Source organism: Triturus cristatus, chromosome 2_2, assembly GCF_964204655.1.
Source record: "Triturus cristatus chromosome 2_2, aTriCri1.1, whole genome shotgun sequence".
NCBI classification, from domain to species: domain Eukaryota; kingdom Metazoa; phylum Chordata; class Amphibia; order Caudata; family Salamandridae; genus Triturus; species Triturus cristatus.
In genome coordinates this window covers 866782842-866807402 of record NC_140582.1, presented here as the reverse complement: position 1 = coordinate 866807402, position 24561 = coordinate 866782842, and the positions used below count along the sequence as shown (strand labels likewise).

The 24561-nt window shown below is 45.3% G+C and overlaps 1 protein-coding gene across 3 annotated transcripts in view; it reads left to right on the top strand.

Moving 5' to 3' along the window:
- Positions 1 to 24561, top strand: part of NWD2 (NACHT and WD repeat domain containing 2) — a 688119-nt gene that overhangs the window by 636243 nt on the left and 27315 nt on the right. For all 3 annotated transcript variants that reach the window (XM_085642291.1, XM_085642292.1, XM_085642293.1), the window contains one exon: positions 5480 to 6069. In XM_085642291.1, the coding sequence (XP_085498417.1) occupies positions 5480 to 6069 (590 nt within the window). The remainder of the gene's footprint in view (positions 1 to 5479; positions 6070 to 24561) is intronic.

Genomic DNA, 24561 nt, shown 5'->3' with positions numbered 1-24561 from the left:
TGCGGGATTGGCTGAAGAGGGTGTAAAGAAAAAAAGGGGGGCCCAAAACATGCTCAAATCAAATATATTTAATGTATGCTTTTAAATGTTGCATTGCGTGAAAACCAGAAGTTTTATTTCATTTAAATTTGGCATGATTACATATTATGCTGTGCACATGTTTATTTTGTGTAGTGCAGGAAAGTTTTGTCATTATTTTATACGTTTTTATGTATTGAACATTAGTAATATTTGTTATTGTGTTTTTTTGCAAAATTTGGGGATATTTTGCAGTAGTACCATGGTATATAGCTATCACAAGTCATTAGCTGATTAGGTAAATATTGGCTTTACAAAAGTTAAAGGCACACATTGATTTTTGGTACACTTTTCTCATGTTGTGCCTTACACCTTCCGATGTAAGTAAGTATTAGGTTTTATATGTTTGCCCTAACTATTATCACTTTAGTAAAGTGATAAGAGGTTCGGTACATTTGTGTAAAAATCTACCGAGTATCACAGGAATACTTTGGTCAACTCACCATTTTTTCAAAAGGTTAACAAATTTGTTTATACATTTTTCAATTTTTTTTTATATACCACTGTATGGTGAAGTGCGTTTTTTTAAAGTAATGCAGTCATTTTTAGTAATTATCACACTACTCTGTACACTTTTATGTCCATATTTAAATATGCAAAAAAATGAAAAAACACTTTAGCACATTATATTGTTTAAATACATTTTCTTATAGTGTATTTCCAACTTTTTTTGATACTGCAGTTCTCCCCATTTAAAATATATATATATATATATATATATATAGTTGAACTCATGTTTCCCTACTTATCTAAAGTAGTAATAGGTAAGGAAAAAATACCAAACCCAATACTTGTCTACATTGAACAACGGAACGCATAACACAGGGAAACTCAAGCTGAAAACAAGATGGCTTCCTTTCATTTTTGTAAAGGCAGTCATTAGCCAAACAGCTAATGACTTGTCATCACCATATACCTTGGGAGTACTGCGGTACAACTGCGGCCACAGATATACCTAAATTAAAAACACTTGAAACCTATGAAATACTTACAGGAAAAAAGGCAACGGCGGACCTCTCCACTGCACCTCACATATAGTTCAAAATAGTGCACTACTCTACCAATACCAGCCGTTGTATGGTATTACTTCAGGATCCCAAGAATAAAACAGGGACAGCAGGTCATCAAACAGACCACAAAAAAGCAATTAAGAGCATCTGGGCCTCATACAAAACAAAAATACAATGTCAAGGCCAAAAGTAGTAGACAAAAACTAAAAAAGAAATGGGTTATGAGCCTGCCGCTGAAGTGCAGTACTTTGCAGGTGACTATACACATGTGCAGAAACAAAATGCAGTTACACTGAGAACAACCGAAGGCTAAAGTAGGCTGACTCACTGCCCCATGCTGAACACTAGCATTGGGCAGAAGCAAAATGCAAATGACTGCTGAATAGACCAAAGGAGAAGACCAATGACTAAAAGCTCCTGCAAGCATGTACATGTTTTTTTTAATTCATTAATTTTTCTGAAAACATAAGTCTGACGAGACAGTTAAAGCTGTCCCTAGGCCAGACCTGAGAGCAAATCTGAAAATTGAAAAACGTTCTCTAAACATGAATGAATATGAGATTGATGGCTCAAAAGTCTATTGATAGCCTTAGTGGATTCATGGGAGCAGCCCAAGTTCAGGAAACGTAATCTATTATGGATAGTTGGTGGCCTCAATTGAAGCACTCATACGCTTTGGGAAAACAAGAGCATGTATTAGGAGCAAGAGAGACAAAGTGATAAACTGGATTCGAGCATATCACATCTTTTAGAAATAAAACTATGTTTTGAAAAGCTAAACTTTCCCATTAAAAATATTATTTTTTGTTTGTAAATATTTTATAATTTGAGGACTTGTTTAATGCATACTTGTTTCTGTATGTTTTTTTATTTTTTAATGAGCTTTGGATCATAGAACGTTCATTGGCATGGGTCCCTGGCTTCCAGTAGGGATTCAATGAGGGTCCACAGTAGTTAAGATGTTAAGAACTGCTGTTCTTAGTAAACAACAAGGGGGAAAATGAGGGCTTGATAAAGGTCCAACGTACTTGCCCTGAGTAGAACTAGAAGACAAAAGAGGTACGGTGTTCCTGGGTGGCAAGTTGGCCACCTGGTGAGTGGTGGGGAGGTGGGAAATACCTCCTTTTGGAACTAGGACCCTCACACACCCAGCAAGCAAGCTGTCATGCTTCATCATATGGGTTTGCTCCTTGTCGAGCCGGCGCTGCAATGCTCGACGGGCACCCATAAAGGGGCTCTTTATCAGAGATCTTTTGTTCCTTGCCCTATAGGTGCCATGGGTGTGAGGGGTCTGGTAAGATGTAGATGTGGTGTGTGGGTTAAAACATGTAAGGGAATCGTCTATACATTTTTTTATTCTGGAGAGGTCACAACCTGATGAAAAAGTAAAAAGAAGGAGGGCAACTATTTTGTTTTAATCTGACAAAAATTACGCTCTACCCCTTAGTGGTCAACATGTTTCTCACCTATAAAATGTCTCTAATAGATCAGTTGGCAATTCCGCAGGACCTAGTGACTAAATGAAAACTATCTACAGTGTGTGGTGTGGTTCTACATACCACTTCTTCTCTCGGTCAGATGTTTCCCCGGAGAAAAGCAGCCAAACTCTTAAGGATTCAAGTGCTGCTTTATCAGACCGCAGCGGAGTATATGGGCACTCAACGTAGTGTCGCTGCTCCCACTCAGAGCAGTCTGGCTCACCTACCCGCTCCGCTCAGATGTCCTCTCAGACGTCCAAGGATAAACAATAGAATCACATGTTGCAGAGAGGTTGAAGAAAATTAGAATACATAGAATGTGATTGTGGCATGGTTATTGATCTACTATATAATATTACAGTTCTTTAGTTTACAGCCATGCCAGACGCATTCTTTGGTGGCCAAGGCATACCATGAAATCCATAACTTTTTATATTGCTTTTGGGGATGGTTTCTGGACATAACAATGTGAAATAAATGCAGCTTGAACTGTTGGCATAAGAATCAAAATTATACTTGGGATGGCACCAGAAGCTCTAGTCGAAATTCTAGTCTGTTTTTTCTCATCTTAGGTAAGCACTTCAATAGGACAACCCGTCATCAAGTATTGTTTGTCTGTTGTTATTTTCATTGTAGAAAGCCACCAAATGTACATTTAACAGACAATGGAATAAACTACAGTAATTCATCAACAATGTATTATGTATGTTTGTACTGATAAATGTCCCCTAAAAGTGAGCTTGGTGAAGTGTGATGACCTTCTACTTTGTAACAGTAAGCACATTGGTGATACTAGTAACCAGATAACAACATGTCACAGCTTAGTTTAACTGCTACTGGTTGCTATAAAATGCTCCTCCCTTATTGTCTTGATGGTTAACCAATTTTAATTGGGTTTTATCAACTATGGACATTAACAGTCATAGCAAGATAAGAACGAAAATGGGTAGCATTCTTCTGGTAAGTTTCAATTTTGATACATGAAAGAACCCAGGGTTCAGTACCTGTAAAAATAACACGTAACACAAATACCAAGTAACAATAGAATGTGGATTTTAGTTTGCGCAACATTTTTCAGACTAGGAAGGAAATGCACTTGCTCGTAATAACAAAATATTTTCAGAATCTTTCAGCTCTGTGCTGTCGTACAAAACTGTCTCCCTAAGCTCCCTTATTGTCTTGATAATAGTTTTCTGCAATACATAGATGTGCTTGCTGGTCTGCATCTCTAAACCCACTGATATGCAGTGTAAGACACTTTTATGTAGAGGGTATATGTGCCTTTTGTTATTTGTTTTTTAGGGACACCCACTAGTACGAGTTGCTAACAATCCTGTGTTGTTCATTGTAAAGTGGTATCTTCTTTAAGTTGACAACATGAAGCAAATAGAAGCTCTGTTTCTTAGTGACAATATGATCCTCTCATTCTACCTAACATTAAGGGCCTCATTTTGATGAGGAAAGGAAAGCCTCCCAACATTCCGCCTGACTTCAGTTGGAACCGGCACGTAATCCCTAAGGACGGTGTTTTATGTCGTCCGGATTACAATGTCGGATTCCGGCAGGGGTTCCATGCCGGGCTTTCCAACATGGAAACCCAATCGGAAAATGTCTTTGGGGGCCCCTAGTAGGGCCCCCTTCAGCCAGCGTCCCCGGTTGGGAACCGAGGAGGCACCTATGGTGACCCCCTGTTCATCCCTGCACTGCGTGGCAGGCACTGTGCACATGTATGGCAGTGCAGGGATGAACACAAACTCTCTTTTCTGTATGTGAGCTTGTGCTGCTGCGACGGCACCATGTGCTGACGCATCGAAATTCTGCTGTCGAGACCGCCGACCAGAAGTGGGTCGGACCTGTATCTGCAATGGTGTCGGGTGGGCGCAAGTCCACCCGACATCAAAATATGTCCCTTAGTAGAAATTTGCTGCATAGATATGCAAAATCCATATTTCTTTCAGGTAGCTTTTCCATCATATAGTGAATATACTAAATACAGACAGGCCCTGTTTGGTGAAAGTCCATTAAAACGTTATCTTAAATCTAGATTGTGCCTAAGCATGCGAATATGGCAATTTATAACCTGCTACTCCACCATTATATGGCTCCTACATAGTAATTGGGAATAATAGATAGACTAATGCTTGTTTTTTACTTCAAGTTAAGTAGGTTCTCTCAGGCTTAGGACCATGCATCGGTTTGCCGTCTCCCGACTTATTCTAACAAAGTCTGCTTTGAATACTGGCTCCAGGAACAGCAACTATAAGTCAGCCAAAGGGAAAACATTGTCCCAACATTCATCTACATGCATCTCTCTTCAGTCAATCAGAAACTATGGGGCAGATTTACAAGCCCCTTGCGCCACTTTTGCGTCACTTTTAACATGGAAAAAGTGACGCCAAAGTGGCGCAAGGGGCTTGTAAATCTGCCCCTATCTTTTTAGTGCTTGCTTGACCTTTGATTCGTTTGGCCCTTTCCTTCCTAGCCAATATTTCTAAAAAGTCATGAAAATTGTGGTCCTGAACATAAAGTATATGGGATTCTAAGAGCCCCACTTATGTTCTTTAATTTCCACTACTTGCCCTTTCCCTAACTCCTCAGCAGCAACCTGGAGGCTGTTGAGTCTACAGGGGTCGAACAAGAAATCACCCTTCGTTGAGGATACAAATACTATAAACAGGTGTCTTTTCATACTTTCAATCAAGAGTGGAAGAGAGATTCAACTTGCATTACTTCAGAGGGAAGGTGTTTGTATAAAAAGAGCATTAATAAATATGTCTGGTCTGATCACCACACGTGATTCCTTTTGATATTTGTCACTCATATCAGCATTGAAAACATGTTTGAATTCTGCCTGTTGATGCTGAATGTAATTATATAAATAACACATCGATTGTTTCCACCTGTCTTTTTCAGCTATTGAAGATGAATTTGATTTTGCTTTGGGAAAACAAACACCAGCATTCCTAAAAAAGTGTGTTTGCTACATTCGAAAAATCTCGAATCTTGACCGCTATGTTAAAATCCCGGAAATGGAAAGATACATGGACGTTGTTTCCGCGAGCGCGAAGGTGGTCCGAGATCCAGAGGCTCTGGAGAAACTGATAAAACTTCGAGATGAATTTATTCCTACTATTGTAGCGTCATCTAATCTTCGAGTATATACGTCAGTCACTCATTGTGACATGAAGCTCGGCTATTCGCAAGATGTAGAGAACCATTATGTAGAGGGTCTTGGAAAACAGTTTTACGAAGACATGATTGATATAATCCAAGCAACTGTGCAGCAAAATTTTGATACTGAAACCGATCCACTTTATGACGAAGTTTTGCAACACTTGTCCTTATGCAAGACGTATTCTTCCTTCTACGAGTATAGATGTGAATCCCTCAACCTTGTGCAGAAATACGTTTTGCCCAGCAAATCTGGACACATAAACCCTCTTGTTGTCTATGGAGGGCCCTGCACTGGGAAAACACTTTTACTAGCAGAAGTCGCGAAGAAGGTGAGAATCATGTCTAACAAATTCTTTTTTAGCAACTGTTGTGATTTTGCAGAGGATTTCAATGAGGAACTACGCCATTTTAAAAAGAGATAATTGTTTCTTTATTTAAATAGCATTAAAGACATTTGAAAATGTATTGAAGGGGTTTTCATGAGTATTGAATTATGTTAATAACGCCAATTAGCAAACAAAAAGCAGTTTCAGCATTGACTTTCTCAGTCATACCTTTGTAGAAGATGGAATTCCAGACAGAATTACCGGCCATAGCTCAAATGATGTTTTGCCTGATATGAGAATCTACCTGTGGTCTTCTAGCATGTTCTCAATGTCTTTATCCCTGTTGTTGAACCACAAAATGTCATAAATAAATGTAGTAATGAAAGTCGTCAGGTAGGCTTCTCCGAGCTGGTCAGAGACTAGGGTGCCGATCACGATCCGGTAAAAAAATTCCCCGTACGACTCGTATCCGGTCTTTTTACCGTACGAATCGCACAAGTGCCGTACAAACTGCCAATTACGATTCGCATGGTAAAAAGTCCATACGAATCGCATTGGGAAGTATTCCCCACACGTCCTCGGGTCGGAAAATGTGTCCGACACGTCCACGGACGATTTACCGTACAAATGTGACAAGTGAAGTCCGACCGAGGAATTACGATCCATCCCGTGCGTCCGATGTTACAACCGTATGGAAAAATCACCGTCCGCACCGAACTCCCATAGCAACCATGGAGACATGTGCCCGCATACGCGCCGAACCCCCCCCCAGCCCCCGTACGTATGTGCCGACCCCCCCAGCCCCCGTACGTACGCGCCGACCCTCCCCAGCCCCCGTACGTACGCGCCGACCCCCCCAGCCCCCGTACGTACGCGCCGACCCCCCCCAGCCCCCGTACGTTCGAGTCGTACCCCCGTATATGTACACCCTTGTACGTGTCGAACCCCCCGTGTATGTACACCCGTGTACGTGTCGAACCCCCCCGTGTATGTACACCCGTGTACGTGTCGAACCCCCCCGTGTATGTACACCCTTGTATTTGTCGAACCCCCCATGTATGTACACCCGTGTACGTTCGAGTCGTACCCCCTCCCGTGTATGTATGGCGCGTACCCCCAGCGCTATGCTACGCGCTGGGGGTACGCACCGTACATACACGGGTGGGGGTATGACTCGAACGTACACGGGTGTACATACACGGGGGGGTTCGACGTGAAAATATTGCCGTCCGGACTGCTGTCGGTTCGAATCGTGGTTCCTGGGTCGTGAAACGCTGCCTGACAGCATACCGACGTCACGTCGCAGCATTCCCGGAGCACATTCGTATGTATATTTTCGTCGGTCGGTGTTTTTTACGATTCGTACGGAAATGGTGGTTCCGTGCGAATCGTAATTCCATGTTTGTGAAGTTTTATGACCGGGTACTAGTCGGACGGAGAAAACGCTCCGACCGACGGTTCGTACCCGGTTTTTGCCGGATCGTAATCGGCACCAAAGGGTGTCAAACAATTCTGTAACTTTAAAATTGATGGGGCAGATTTACGTTCCCTGGCGCATCCCTGCAAATCAGCAGGGATGCCCCAGGGAAGATGCGCCATATTTACAATGTGGTGCATCGTGGTGCAAGGACAAGCAGATGCGTGACGCATCTGCCGGCGTAAGGTTGGCGCAGTGCTGAAGTTGTGTCGCAAGGGCAACGCAACTCCAGCACTGTTCCAACCTGTCCTATCCCTAACATGGTGCGTCACGCCTTACGCCTGCTTGAAGCAGGCGTAAGGATTTGATGCACCAGCGTCGGAAAAGTGACTGCGTGAAATCTTGTAGATGGCATTTTCCGACGTAACGCCCACCCTGCATACATTAAACCTGACGCGGATTTAATGTGGCGCAGGGCTTTACAACGTGACGCATCTCCCTAGATGCGTCACGTTGTAAATCTGTCGCAGCATGGTGCTAGCTTTGCGCCGCTGCTACGTCACAAAAGTGATGCAACAGCGGCGCAAAAGTGGCGCACGGGGCTTGTAAATCTGCCCCGATGTACTTTGTCAACTTGATTTTAATGTGATTTTAGTTTTAATTGCTGGGGACTTTTTGTTACAACAAGGGGAACGAGGGTAGTACAATTGCTTCACAGTTAATTTTTTGCTTGTAGGGACATTTTTTAGGTGTCATTTTGTGGTTGTGGCGATCTTCTTTTTACAGTGGGTGGGGTTTCTTTCCCCTCTGCAGCCCATTTAATTTACACACTGTTGAGAATGCACCGCTGACGCCCCAAAGGCGTACCAAAGGCAAGCCCATCTGTGCCCATCCACGACCAGCCAGCTTCAAGCGCCAGCCCATGCTGGTGGTTTTGCCATCTACCCTTCAGTTTGTGGTTAAATAACTTATACATTTTGTCAATTAAAAGCTTTAAGTGAGCTTAATCCTACAATCATCTGATAAAAGTTTTCTCTCTATGGATCTATTCCCTGCCTTTTATGTCGTTCTCACATCAGTGTCTCTCCCTGCTCCCTCGGTAGGACTTACTTACTAGTGGCACACAATAAAGTGTGTCAGCTGAGCTCCCTAAACATAAGTTTAAAACTTGATTAATGAATGTACGATCTCAAAGCATGCATTAAATATTTATGATTTGGTTTCTTCTAAAAATTGGGATGGTCTTATTCTTACTGAATCTTGGCTTTCAGACACTTTGCGCTCAGTTTGGTTAGTGTTACCACCCAATTTTGGAATTCAGGTTCTTGATAGACAGAATAGTAAAGGGGTGGCATTGGGATTATTTTTCAATCTGAATATGTATGTATATCATTTCCATCTTTGTAATCCTTTCTCTACGAGGTTGCCACTTTTCCACTCAAACCTACCGACAATTTTTCTTTTACTGATGCATTAATATACTGCCCTCCCAAGTTGACTAAGAATTTTGTTAATATGCTTCTAGACGAAATTGGTTCAGTAGCCTTCAGTTTGTTAATTCCACAGTAAAGGGTGACATTAACATTCATGGGGATGTGGAGCTTAGTCTTGATCATTCCTTGAGGCTTTTACTTCCCTGAATCTGATGCAGAACATTCGTAACTCAACTCTTGAGGCGAGTCCCACTCTTGATTTCATCTTCTCTAATCTGCCTGACCTTCACTCAGACACCTTCCAGGCTTTTAGCATGGTCTGATCACTTTCTTATTCTTTGGGAATTTACATCTCCAGGCAGTCTGTATCTTCAGTACCCAGCCTGCACAACTCTCGGTCTTGATATAAAATAAATGAATTTACCTGGCATTCAGCTTTTTCAATCATGCCCACAATTGTATGATGATTTGGAACTTGACACCTAATAATTGGCTGAGTTCAGCAATAGATTTGGTTGCTCCGTTCAGAAGAAAATCCACAGCCAGATTTCTTGCTCCTGCCCCTTGGTTCACCCAAACACTTGCTTATATTAAAAACAACTGTAAGAAATTGGAGTGGCTGTTGAGGAATGATTAGGGGGCCAATCAGAAACTGCCCTATAGACAGGCCACTAGAGATTACCCGGTGGCCCGTAAGGATCAATCTGAATATTTTTCTAATCAAATCACGAAAGCCTCTATTAGACCTAAAGACATCTTTAAAATTGTTAACTAATTTTTGACCCCAACAGCCTACTCTGGGACTTTTCCTGCCTCCATGGAGCTTTGCTTTTTATTCAGGGAACATTTTTAAATGTTTACTCTGAGTTTTGGAGAGGGGTTCCTTTACTTCGATCAGCGAACTCTGCTTGCCCATATATCCTTCTGGCCCTTGATTTGCCTCTTTTAAGTCCATTCCATTAATTGATTCAGCACGAGATTTATCGAACTGCCATTCTACTTCTTCCTTGGATCCCTGCTCCCCAGTTATTTTATCTAAGGTCGGGCACACAATCAATCCCTTAATCAATGCCTCACTGAACCACTCTCTTTGTCCAGCGATGGTTCCTAAGTCGTGGAAACATGCCTACTTACTACTTCTCCTGAAAAAGCCATCTGCAGATCCTGAGATGTTCTCCAACTATAGGCCTATGTCCCTGCTCCGGCTCTAAAATACAGGGAAAGATGCAAATCGCCAGCTCAACAGTTTCTATAAGACAATAATTTTATTCATGAGTTGCAGTCAGGTTTCAGACCTTGTTATAGTGCTGAATAAATGTTACAGGAAGTTTCTGAGTTTTTCAAATTAAGTCTAGATCAAGGGAAAGCAGTTATAGTGGTCCTACTTGATCTGTGTGCCGCTATTGATACGTTTTCACACCATATATTGCTTTAGCGGTCATCTAACTGTGGCATTAGAGGTCTGACTCTACAATGAATTGAGTCATATCTACCTGATCATGCCCAATCTGCTTTTCTACCTCCTATCCTATCTTCATCTAAGCCTCTTCCATTTGGTGTTCCTCAGGGATCTGCCCTAGGCCCTCTTCTTTTTTTAATACCTTTATGGCTTCATTGCCAGACGTTATCCAACCTATGGGGTTTAAAGTAGTGTCCTATGCAGATAATGCTCAGTTCCTGCTGTCTTTCTCTGAGTACAACTTCAGTCTACAATACTCTTTTCAATCCTGTCTGTTGTGAGTGGCAGATTGGATGAAGTAGAGTTGCCTAAAGCTAATTACCACTAACACAGAGGTTATACTTTTCTGCTGCTCCCATACCTTTTGTTCTAGTGCGTGGTAGCCTTTGGAACTTGGTGTTCCTCCATCTCTGCTGTTGCTGGCCAGGAATTTGGGGGTCAGATTTGATAACAAACTATCTTTAGCTCGACAGGTGAAGGTACCTGCTTTTCAATTTTAAAAAACTTTATACATTTTTGAGCGTGATTACAGAATGGACCAGGGGAACTACAATACATGCTTTGATAACCTCCCACCTTGATTATGTAAACATTCTTTACCTTGGCCTATCACAATACCTTCCTCAGCTTCTCCAGCTAGTTCAGGATGCCGCAGCTAAGTTGCTTCTTAATACCCAAAGGCGGGACCCTATCTCAATACACCCAAAGTCGCTACATTGGCTGCCATTTGCAAGTGTCTTTCTTTTAAATACCTGCTGTTTACGTATTGTGCCTTGCATAGGAAATGTCCTGTAAACCTCAGAAGCAGGAGCACCGGGATGTCTTTTGACAGATGTGCACCTTATGAGGTATTCATATTTATGCAAGAGCTTTTTCTCTCCTTTGTTAGTACCCCTCAACTGTTACAGCAGGTCATATGTAACACATCCAGTTTGTTTTTTTAAACATGTTTTATTGGTTTTGAAAATGCAATGTACAACTTGGTCCACATTGCCTACAAAAAACTTTAAATCAATGAAAAAGAAAGTAATAAAGCCAAAGAGAAACATCCTGTAGTGAGGACATGGGGTTAACTGCGGACATTGCTAAGTTACCATATCCTTGGCTGCCATTTTGCTGCTTTTGCACGCTTTCCTACATGACACAGTTCTTGTAAATACTCTGCTTGCGCTCTTTCACATGAGAACTGTCTGCCTTTCACACACCTAGCTGTACATTGCTCCTCGTCTGCACAGCGGGTTCAAGGTCGAAAAACAATATATGCTGTTGATTCACTTTGGTCAGTCCCACGCCCATAGACATAACATGGAACACAGCTGCACTACTGAAACTTGGGTGCTTTTAATATGGCATTACATGCATGAAAGGGCACTTGGAGAAATTCATTCCAACTAAGAAGAGCTGTGCTTGTCCGGAGATGTAAAATCCTTGCATCTAACTTGGAGGTATGGGGTCCCCCTGACAAAGCCTAGAGGTCTTCTATTATTGTAATAAACTAGTTCATAGCACGGTAGGGTGGGAAGGGGCTGTAGTCCTGTTTCCACTTTTATTATAATATGGTTTCCCCTTTTGTGCTTTATGGAAATATAACAATGCTGATTATATTGTTCCTATGCATTTTGCTGCTAGTATTGGCTTGTGTACTGCATTATAGAGCACGTTAGATAAAATAAACATTTTAAACTATACCGTGTCTCTGTTTACTCACACTGTGGACAAGTATGAGTGTTTGAACGAAAGAGTGTTCGTATTCCCGCGATTCCTGAGAGGGTCGAAGTGACATGTTCTAGGATGTCTAATCATTGGTAGCTTTGCTGTAGTACGGAGAACGAATGAGACACTATAGCTAGTCGGATTGGGGTCCTGGGCACCGAGGTGGGTTTTTTGGTACACCACTACACACCGAGGTCCTGGCTTCCTGCGCATAGTTCTGTGTATGTCCAGAATCCCTGTAACAATCCAAATGTGCCTGCTGCCTGGTAGTCCCACCGCCCCGCTCCTCCTACCTCCATCAGACTCAAAGGAATCCAGATTAGTAAACCATTCATTCCACATCAACACGGCACGCCCCTCTCCCAGGAATGTTCAGATGTTCATCGTCAGGTAAGGTGCCAATGCGAATAGTTGGCCCCATATCTATTTCTCTGTAGTCAGCCCATCCCTTTCATATCTAGTGGTATTTATGGGGGCAACCCATCTTTTTATATGCTGCTACCTCCAGCTCTATACAGTGGTTCATCCTTTTCTTCCACCTGACCAAGGAGGGGGGATGCCACCCTCCATTCCTTGGCAATATCATGTTTTGCCAGTATCAGACCTAGATAATGCAGGGTCAGTTTGTACCTATCTCCACCAAGGTCTTCAGTCAGCTGGAGGAGAGCTAGGGTTGTATGATGAAACACCTACCACTTGAAGAAATGCAGTCTAAACAACTACTCCTTAAACACTTCTTAGTCTAAACCACTAAAGTTTTAACAACAACTATTTTTTACAACTACTACGCATTTACCACGATTGCCTTTACCCCAGTAATGTATCTATTTTACAGGTAAGTATACATGTTCATTGAAAAAAACACAGGTTTTAGGGACGTAATAGTTAGTTGGGCATTTCACTCGTACAAAACCAATGAAATTCAGCTGTTATAGTTAGTTCAACTAACTATAACTTGCGCCCCCGCAATGCACTGCTGATGATATCACATATTACATCACTCATGACATGGTCAGTGACATCACTCATGACATCAATGATGACATATCAAATGACACTACTGATGACATCATCCACGTGATAATTTGATGCATCTTCTCACACCCTAATATAACCTTTGATACACCCACTCTAAATTACAGACTGCCATTCTCAAAACCATAGACACGCCAACACCAATAACTACATACTCACTCATTGATTCTTAGGTCTACACACCCATCCACTCACTCACCCATACAGTCACTCATACTTTCAGACACTCATCAGTGTAGGACTATCATATGCACTCATACACCTATATAGACACACACACACTGTCACTCATCCATAGAGGTACTCACACATCTAGTCAGTCATGCAAATAATTAATCCCATTCCCATTTACTCACCTATACAGTTATACACATACCACCTCACTTACTCATACAGATACTAACACATACTTATGCTCTTATACAATGACCGATACAAGCACACACTCATCCATACAGACACTCTCACAATCACTCCCTCTCTCATAGTCATTTATATATTCCAACACTCACATATACTGCCTTACACATATGTAGTTACTCACACATGTACCACTGAGGCATCTATTCACTCACCAACACACCCATACACACACTCACTCACCCACCCATACAATCCATCACAGATGCACTCTTGAATCCATACACCCAGTGAAGCACCCACTCACAAATCTATGCACAGAGTCACACACCCCCTACCCATACAAACACTCAGACCCCCATACAGATACCCAGATAACCAATCAATAACCCATATAGACACTCACGTAGCTATTCACCAACCCATGCAGCTGCTTACATACCAACAGACAGATACAAACATTCACACAGTATAGTTACTAACCCATGCATTCAGTAAGGTACGTTTAATCACTCACTTATAGAGTCAGTCACGCACCTGCTAAATCATTAATTCAGAGACTCATACACCCACTTATTCTTCAATACACCTTGGTCTATATGTAATAAACATATTTAAACTTTACAGAGACACACAGTCACTGGGTGATATCATCAGTGATGTCATCAGTGATGTCACTGACCATGTCATGAGTGATGTAATATGTGACGTCATCAGCAGTGCATTGCAGGGGCGCAAGTTATAGTTAGCTGAACTAACTATAACGGCCGAATGTTTTTTTTCAGTGAATTTCTAAGGTTTTTTAAATGCTAATTTCTAACTATAACATCCCTAAAACCTACGTTTTTTTCAGTGAATTTCAAAGGTGTTGTAAATGCTAATTTCTAACTATAACATCCCTAAAACCTACGTTTTTTTCAGTGAATTTCTAAGTTTTTAAAATGCTAATTTCTAACTATAATGTCCCTATTAAGTCCCCTTGAATTCTAAGGGTCCCTGAAGGATAAAGTCCACTTGTGTCCTGAGGTCCTCAGGACACAAGAGGACCTCATCGCCCCACCAGCAGTGCACCAGAAGCCGCATGTGCAGAGTGGTGTAAAAAGAAGCGTGTCCTCTGACCACCTCTCTGCAACACAGCTCTGTGGTGCTTACAGGAGGTACTTGGTGAGCTAGTCGGCCCCCAGGGACCCTCAGGATTGAAGGGGACTTAATCCCCCAATTTACAACGCGCCAGGGGGCAGTTTGCACACTTGTTATAGCAGGCCCTGCTGCCTCCCTGCACCACTGTGCAAACACGCCCCCTGGCACGTTGTAACTTGGGGGATTAAGTCCCCTTGAATCCTGATGGTCCCTGGGGGCCAACTAGCCCACCAGGTACCTCCAGTTTGTGCCACAGAGCTGTGTTGCAGAGAGGTGGTCTGAGGCCCGTCCCTTTTTACACCACTCTACACTGCAGCTCAGTGGCGCTTACTGGAGGTACCTGGTGGGCTAGTTGGCAAGTTTTTTTTTTACTGCGAGTATGCCTTTACCTTTAATGCCTTTACCTTTAATGAATTTACAACAAACACATTTTCACATAATAAACAATATTTTAGAAAACTGTTTCCTAAACTTATTTTGTTAAAAAAACAAAAACATCTTGTTGGGCTTGATATGTTTGCCATCCTCCTGATATTTTGTCTGACCTGGTGTTGGTGGTTTAAGGAGTCTGGGCACTTTATCACTGCTCTCTAGTATAAAGTGCATGTGCTCTCTATGGTAAAACATTGTAAGATTGGCCTACACCTGTTTGGCTTATTTAATTTACCTATCAGTCCCTTGTAAAGTGGTATCTCAGATACCCAGGTCCTGTAAATTAAATGCTACTGGTGGGCTTGCAGCACTGGTTGCGCCACCCACCAAAGTAGCCTTTCAAACCTGTCTCAGGCCTCTGCCATTGCAGGGCCTGCGCGCGCACTTTACTGCCGCTGTGACGTGGCACATAAAGTGGTTTCCATGTCTGTGACTCCCCTAGTACTTCATATCAGTCACCCTTAAGGTAGGCCCTAGCTAGCCCTATGGGCAGGGTGCGCTGTAGGTAAAAGGTGAGACATGTGCCTTAACTGTGCGGCATGTCCTGGTAGTGGCAAACAGCCATTTTAGTTTCTCACTACTGTGATGCTGCCCTCTCATAGGAATGCATTGTGGATTCCTTGATATGTGCTTCAGTGGTAATTCCTGACCTGAGAGGAGTAGAGTGGTCAAGTCTGGTATGTTTGGAATAGTAGTAATAAATGCTGCGCAATGGTGTTTGCAGATTTATCACTATTTTAGAAAAGCCACTTTTAGAAGTGGGCATTTCTGTGTGCTATGTGTCGTTGTGCCTGCATGTTGTGTATTGTATGTCTGGCTCTGAAGTGACAGGGGCTAGGGAGGTGCAGCGGCTCCAGAGGGGCTGGGTGAGTTAGCGCTAGGCTGAATGGGCCTGATCTGCATTTGGAGTAGTGGGAGGAGTAGCCACAGGTCTGTGCCTGCCTTGTACAATGCTGGCTTGCTCCCCCCTGTGGTGTGTCTGGGGCCAGGACCTACACTGTCAATGGGGACTGTTGTTCACTTGTTAAGTTCCCCCCCCAGAATTGGTTTAGACTGGGCGCAGAGCCCTGTGCCATGGGGAGAACAAAGACATAGCTGGTATAAATATTGGGACTGTGAGCCCATGAAAGAGGACTTGCTGGGAGCTGTGTTGCTGAATAACTTCTGGGTGCCAGGAGGAACTGCCAAAAAGGATTGCCCCTCTGCTGGAGGGCCCTGTGAGCTTGCCTTCCTGGGCCCAGCTCCACCCTGTGAGACTTGGGGATCCAGCACCGGGTACATGCTGGAGTTTCACCATGCATTAAGAGAACTGAAGTCCCTTGTCCCCAGGGAGCATGCTCAGTACGAGAAGAACACTGCCCAACATTCAGGTGGTGATTGGCAGAAACGCGTGATGAGCACTTTTTCTTCATTGCCCTTTGAGTCCTAGAAGGGGGTTCTTGCTTTCCAGCGCCTGGTGAGCACTTTTGATTTAATTTCCTGAGTCTGAGGAGAGGGGGTGGCAAGAGCTACGGAGACTTCGCTCCGAGAATCATCAGAGGCCGGAAGTCAGGCAGTGAAAGCCTGACTGTGGGCCAGGCACGTGCAGCAAGAGGGAGGCGTGACATTGGCCACGACACAGAAGGCAGGAAGCCAGGCAGAAGCGAAGCCTGGTTGTGGTCGTGGCCCGCACCCAACGGAGAGAACACCGCCGAGCCTGAAATCCAGGTGGGAGCCTACTCTGCGTTGGTGAGCACCAATGGAGGGACCAGAGCCTTGAGGGCTCCCTGCTGAAGCCCTGCTGCGTCCCAGTCACCAGAAGGAAGAGATGCCCCGGTGAGTGGGGCTTGGAAGGCACACTGTTGGTGCCTTACTTGGCTTACGGCTACACCGCCAGATTGGGGTAGCTGCAGCGACTGAAGGAAAACCCTGATGAGTGGGGCTTGCAAGGCACTCTGTTGGTGCCGGTTTTCACAGCTGCGCAGCCAGATACCAGACAGCGGCACTCCGGTTTGAGAGGAAGCAAAGGTGAGTTACACCCCGCCCCCAATCTGTTTGTGGATCTCTTTGGGGCATTGTGTAAGCTGTACCTACAGCTAAGGGGCAAGTGGAAACCCTGTGTCAGATAGACACGCCCAGTGGGGAGAGCCCTCCCTTTGGGGACAAGAGCATTGTGGGGACTCCCAGGACGGGCCCCCGAGGTTGAGGCCAGATGGCCTGAGGATCGCCCCCACGTTAAGAGGGGCCTAATGTGATATTTGGACCTGTTGTGCAGCTTGTACTTAAGAGGGGCCATGATGTGATTATTATGTTCAGCATAATATGCTGTCCTAGGTGAGGTCAGGATGCTAGGGCATAATGTGGTTATGCTAAGTACAGTGTTGTACCAGTAGTTTCTGATTGTATGCTTCACGACTTGTGTGTTCCAATGGTTATGATGGTGGCCCAATTGGCCCTGTCATGTATATGATCCCCTGTAAGGTAATACCTAGGGCAAGGTGGCGCAGAGAATATATATATATGTGATCATGCTCTAATGTGTTTTATGAGTAATACAAAGGCTATTTTTATTTAACCTTGCGTAGAGTTTCTTTTGTGGTGTGCCTGGTATGTTGCTGTTGTGTGTGTGTTGCACAAACACTTTACATGTTGCCTCTGGGATAGGCCTGACTGCTCATGCCAAGCTACCAAGGGGGTGAGCAGGGGTTATCTTCAGCGTGTAACTCCCTTGCCCTGACTAGACTGGTGGCTTAGTCGCAAGCCCTAGTCAAGCAGAAATCCCAGTTCTAAGACATCTACTCTACAAAACCATATAAAATACGGCCATCCACCATTTTATCAAAAGTAATACATCATATACAATCTAAGAGTGCCATCTACTGGCCAGAGGTAGTTGTAAATGCATTAGTGGGTAAAAGACTTCTGATTCAGGTTCAGGTCGTTGTTAAGGAGTCGTGGTTCAGGTCCTTCGTTGTCAATTAATCGTTCTAAAGGCCGTTTGTTGGAGAAAGGGTCTTGAGGGGAAGTGGCTGCACAAATTTCTCTATCTGCTCTCTAGTTAGTTCCTCCCTCCTAGTGTATACTTCCTCAAAATATATCACGATCCCCTATAGGTCTGTGCGCAAGGGACCTGACCCATCTTTGATTGTCGGAATGGAGGGTGAGCAGGGTACACCCTGACACAATCTGTGGAGCATTTGACTCAACTTGTCCCCTTATAAATATATTCGACGTTGGGACGCCTGCCAAGCCAACTTGACCTTGTCTAACCAAAGCTGCTAATATTGTTGCTGGACAAGGCCTAGCTGTCTGTGCATCATTTGGCCATCCCCGCCGTGACTCTTCTTAACCATGTCTTTGATCTGGGCCTCAAGCTCGGTCAGTTGCTGCAGCCCACGCAGTTACTCTCCCGTGCAATAACTAATATCATTCCCCCACAATATGGGCTTGAGTGCCTTGCACAGTGTTACCACAGACTGCACTAAACCCACTTTATGTGTAAAATAGTTGTAGATGGAGTGCTCCATGTGCGCACGGTATTTTGGACTCCGGAGAGTCCATAGTGATAGGTGCCAGGGGAAGGTCTGGCACCGGAGGCATACTCGGAGCCTGAGCACCGCTGAGGAGTGGTCGGACAGGCCTCTCAACAATATCATAATGTCTGATGTCCTGTGTATACATGAGGGTGGAATTGAAAATTAATCAGGGTGGGAGTAGGATCCGTGAGTGGACAAAAAAATGTGTAACCTCCCTCCATTGCACGATGAGCGCACCAGACATCTGTCAAACTCAAGTCCACTATAAAGGAGGATAGATGGATCTGTCAAGTATCCAGTCCCGCTCCTGCAAGTGCCACCTATCCACCTATGGATACAATGCCCCATTCCAGTCTCCCCATATTCCTGTCATTAGGTCAATATAGACTTGTCCAGGGGAAGACGTATACACTCAAGAGTGTAAGGGTCTCGCCATAGATCGTGCCCGTCATGTCTATGTATCGACCATATCTATCTGACCATGTCTTGGTGTGGGGGAACAGGACAGTATTTTTAATCAGTATGCTGGTGCCGCATTAACCTTTTACAAACCCTCCATCATAGACCTGTGTGTACCCATTCCAGGGCAGACAAAGGACCTTATTCCCAATGAGATTGGTCTCCTGTAACAGTAGAACATCTGAGCCTGCCTGCTTGGCCCGCTTAAGGACCACTCCCCTCTCACCCTTGTCCAACAAACCACTAACATTCCTTGACACTACCCTGAGTCTGACTACGGGACCAGGTCTTGATTGAGCATGCATAGTGTGTCTGGGTGGTAATGTGCATAGGAAGGGTAGGTGCGAGGGAAAGCAGCAGATATGTCAACATGAATCAAAACTAAGGTGTCGATTCCGATCTGGGTTGGAAAGCTCTCCAACCAAGCCGGATCCGGAGTGTTTTCCGACCGAGCCGGACCCCTGCAGTCCGACCGAGCGAGTACGATGCCGCCGCAAGCTGCCGGACTCGGTTCGGTCGGGCTCCCATAGCAGTCAATGGGAGCTAGTCGTATGACTCGTACATGGGCACCCATTGACTGAATGGGTACGTCTCACACAAGGGCCCCCCCTACAGTGGGTACGCGTCGGTGCCATCCACACCATACATGCCTGTGCTGGGGAGACCCTTGGGTCTCCCCCTGTGTCCGAGTCCTAAGGCTGCGTTTGATGGGGGTCTGACGCGGACCCACAAAGGCAGCTTCCCAGACGTTTTGCAAGCCGGAAACTTCGGATCGATCCAGCTGTCCGACGCGTACATCGTACTCGCTCGGTTGTGAAGCGTCTCCATTGCGCGGTGCGAATCAGTGTCCGTATGAGTCAGTTGGAGCGGCTCGGATCCAGAAGTGGTTCGGTCGGAACACACGCGTACACTCGCATCGTAATTGCTCGCTCGTGCAGGTGTCCGAGTCGGCCGTGAAGCACGCATTCGACTCGTACCTTTTTCCCGCTGGATCGCGTTCAGGGCCCTTCTGAGCGAGATCGGAATCGACCCCTAAGTGTAGAACACAAGAACATACGGTGTGTGTGTCAATGTTAAATTTATGACCAAGACTTGCCTATACATTAATAACTAGAAGTACCTGTCGCAGGGCAGACCATCAACAGGGAACCCCACCTCAACTGCCCCAATAGATCCCCATACCCAGCAATGAAAAACTATTCTTAAAAAAGGAACTACCCATGTATGCTCACTGCCACCTATAGAAGCATATGCTTTATAACCGCCTGAGGTAACATCACAAGTGATGACCCTTGTCTTTGTCACGACGATGATTCTGCACCGGACAACTGGGAGGGCCGATGCCCCCCACCTCTGCATCCTGATTGTCAGTGATTCACTTGGAGCCCCTCCAAGTTGAGGTGGATCTGTTACAGCACTTTGCCTGGGTCCTGCACCTGCAAGGCTCACCTTTTCCTCCATCTAGGGGGAATGGGAATCAATGCTCAGAGGACTTTGAGGTCACACATAAATCCGTTCATCTGTCCACTGAAAGACCTCTTCTGGGGAGTCAAAAAATAAGCGTCTAGGACTGGTAGATTACTTATATCTGGGCTGGAATGAGAAGCACATATTGTTTTTTCAGCTTGTGTGGTCTAAGGGCCACATGTATGATCATTTCATTTTGCAACTCCCGAATTTTGTGATTTTTTTTTAACTTGAAATCAGCGAGTCACAAAATGAAATTTACAACAGTGCCTCAGACACTGTTTGTAATTCCCAAATAGGTCGTAAGGAACGTGCATCATTAATATTCATGAGGCAGGTCGTAATGTGCGAACTGTTGAGAATGGCAGGTACTCATAGGTATAGTGGCCTGCTAGATTAAGCAGACCACCATGTCTTTGACTGGTTTTTCAGTAAAGTGTTACAGCAAACAAATGATGGACAGAATGCTGGCAATGCAAACATTCTCCCCCAGTCAAAAGATCTGGGTTAAATCCGTTGCTCTTTTACCCACTACACCACCCCAGTTTGGACCCAGCCATATGCAAATCAGTCTTGACTCTGTGCCCCATGGGAACAGTCCCGACCGAACTGCCAGGCCAGGTCCTCCCTGGACCGGAAACAAGCATCCTGGGACCGGTTTCAGGGTATGGCACTCTTCTTCCGCCAGGCTTGCTTGAATCCAGTGGCACAGTGAGCAAGGGACCCACGTCTGGGCATACCCATCCCACTTAGCGGGAAAAGTGTTACAGCAAACAAATGATGGACGGAATGCAGGCAATACAAACATTCTCCCCCAGTCAAAAGATCTGGGTTAAATCCATCGTTCTTTTGCCCACTACACCACCCCAGTTTGGACCCAGCCATATGCAAATCAGTCTTGACCCTGTGCCCCATGGGAGCAGTCCAGACAGAACTGCCAGGCCAGGTCCTCCCTGGACCGGAAACAAGCATCCTGGGACCGGTTTCAGGGTATGTCACCCTTCTTCAACCAGGCTAGCTTGAATCCAGTGGCACAGTGAGCAAGGGACCCACGTCTGGGCATACCCATCCCACTTAAGGCGAAAAGTGTTACAGCAAACAAAAGATGGACGGAATGCTGGCAATGCAAATATTCTCCCCCAGTCAAAAGATCTGGGTTAAATCCAGCGTTCTTTTGCCCACTACACCACCCCAGTTTGGACCCAGCCATATGCAAATCAGTCTTGACCCTGTGCCCCATGGGAACAGTCCAGACCGAACTGCCAGGCCAGGTCCTCCCTGGACCGGAAACAACCATCCTGGGACCGGTTTCAGGGTATGTCACCCTTCTTCAGCTAGGCTAGCTTGAATCCAGTGAGCAAGGGACCCACGTCTGGGCATTCCCATCCTACTTAGGGTGAAAAGTGTTACAGCAAAACAAATGATGAACGGAAGGCTGGCATTGCAAACATTCTCCCCCAGTCAAAAGATCTGAGTTAAATCCATCGTTCTTTTGCCCACTACTCCACCCCAGTTTGGAACCAGCCATATGCAAATCAGTCGTGACCCTGTGCCCCATGGGAACAGTCCAGACCGAACTGCCAGGCCAGGTCCTCCCTGGGCCAGAAACAAGCATCCTGGGACCAGTTTCAGGGTATGTCACCCTTCTTCAGCCAGGCTATCTTGAATCCAGTGGCACAGTGAGCAAGGGACCCACGTCCGGGCATACTCATCCCACTTATGGCGAAAAGTGTTACAGCAAACAAATGATGGACGGAATGCTGGCAATGCAAACATTCTCCCCCAGTCAAAAGATCTGGGTTAAATCCATCGCTCTTTTCCCCAAACCACCACCCCAGTTTGGACCCAGCCATATGCAAATCAGTCTTGACCCTGTACCCCATGGGAACAGTCCAGACCGAACTGCCAGGCCAGGTCCTCCCTGGACCGGAAACAAGCATCCTTGGACCGGTTTCAGGGTATGTCATCCTTCTTCAGCCAGGCTAGCTTGAATCCAATGGCACAATGAGCAAGGGACCTACGTCTGGGCATACCCATTCCACTTAGGGCGAAAAGTGTTACAGCAAACAAATGATGGACGGAATGCTGGCAATGCCAACATTCTTCCCAGTCATTCTTCCCAGTCTGGGTTAAATCCATCGTTCTTTTGCCCACTACACCACCCCAGTTTGGACCCAGCCATATGCAAATCAGTCTTGACCCTGTGCCCCATGGGAACAGTCCAGATCGAACTGCCAGGCCAGGTCCTCCGTGGACCGGAAACAAGCATCCTGGGACCGGTTTCAGGGTATGTCACCCTTCTTCAGCCTGGCTAGCTTGAATCCAGTGGCACAGTGAGCAAGGGACCCACGTCTGGGCATACTCATCCCACTAAGCAGTAAAGCAGTTTTTATTTTTAAATGCAGCCCTTTTTCCTTAAAGGAAAACAGAATCCATTTAAAAATGAAAAATGAAGTGTTTCTGTTTCATTTTTTAAAAGTAGACAGTCGTCACTTAGATCACTGCCTGCTCTTGAAAAAAGTTTTCATGCCAATCACAAAGAGGAAGGGGTCCCCTTAGGGGCCCTTCCTGTGTGCGACTGACTTACTACCTACTTGAAGTAGGCGGTAAACTGCGATTACTTTGCGACCACATTCCAGTTGCAAAACAATCATACGTCCCCCTGCGAATCTCTATTAGGAAGGGATGCCCTTTGCACGCCCTTTCCTAATAGTGACTTAGAACAATATTTTGCAATTCGGTAAGAGGTTACTGAGTCGCAAAATACGGTTGATACATGCTACAGGATGTTTTAGCTGTCACAAACTGCCCGATTAGCTGTTGTGACCAATGAAAATGGTCATACATATGGCCCCGAGTTTGGCTGCTTTGAAGGGTAGATGGTGTTGCTGCACCAGTCGGGTGTAATCCAGAAAAATTATTATTGTATGTGACCGAGACTGGATTTTGCCTTGGAACCGATCGTGTATTTGGATGGAGTCATGGTCCATATAGTTCAATAACTTTGCTATGACTGGTCGGGCCTGGCCCTTAGGAGAGGACGCCTCACCAGAGCCCTGTGTGCCTGCTCACAAAACATGGGGAGAAGGCCTCCTGGTGCATCATTTCACGTAGCCACTTCTCGAGAAAGCATTCTGTGGAGGGCATTCATTCTCCTCGAGAAGGCCTACGAATCTGAGGTTGTTGTGGCGTGAACTACCTTCTGCATCCTCCACCTTTGCTGCGAGTTCCTTGTTCATGAAGGTGAGTTTAGACACTGTTGGTGTAGGGACGCTACTGTGTCCTCAACTATTGAGACGTAGGTCTCCGCCTTGGTAGTTCACTCCACTGCATTTCATGTGTCCTGGTGGAGCCCTGTGACATCAGAGCCCACTGCACCTATCATGGCATTAAGGGCATCCTGTGACTGTGTAATGGCTGTTAAAAGTGCTACGATTTCTGGGATTGACTTTGACTGTCCATCCATCCCCAATGACAAGGTGGGCCCCTCAACTGGGCATATTTGTCTAGTGTGCTTTGATTAGCACCTGGTGGTGCTTTATCTTTGGCCATCCCACTCAGGTGTCGCCAGTATTTCCCTTTGTCGTTTGAAACTTTCCATTCTCCAGCCAACCCGCCATACCCCCGCTACGTTCTCTATGGGGTGGCACGAGCAGTCGGATCCCTGAATCGTGGGCTGAACCGGTATAGGCACTTTGAGGCCGATTGCCCCATCCAGAGGGGCCAACTGTGATGGCTGCCTGCTGGAAATGGAAGGAGACACTCTCCAGCAACCGAGCCCCAGGTCCGGCTCTTGTGTTCTGTCTGGCATTGTGTCCGATGCCTATAAGGTCCCCAGGCAGTCCCACCCCACTGAACTCCAATGTCCCAGGATGGCAATTCCCAGCCCAGTTCCATCCGCCAGCTGGCTCTCCAGCTGATATCATAGTGAGGACTCCGAAACCACCATAGGGCCTTAGGGACAATACATAGGGCATGCTCCTGACAGCAGAGCCTGGGGCCCCCACTGCACCTCACTACACAAGCAAGCCACAGCTGCGCTGGGTATTATATTTGTTATGAGCC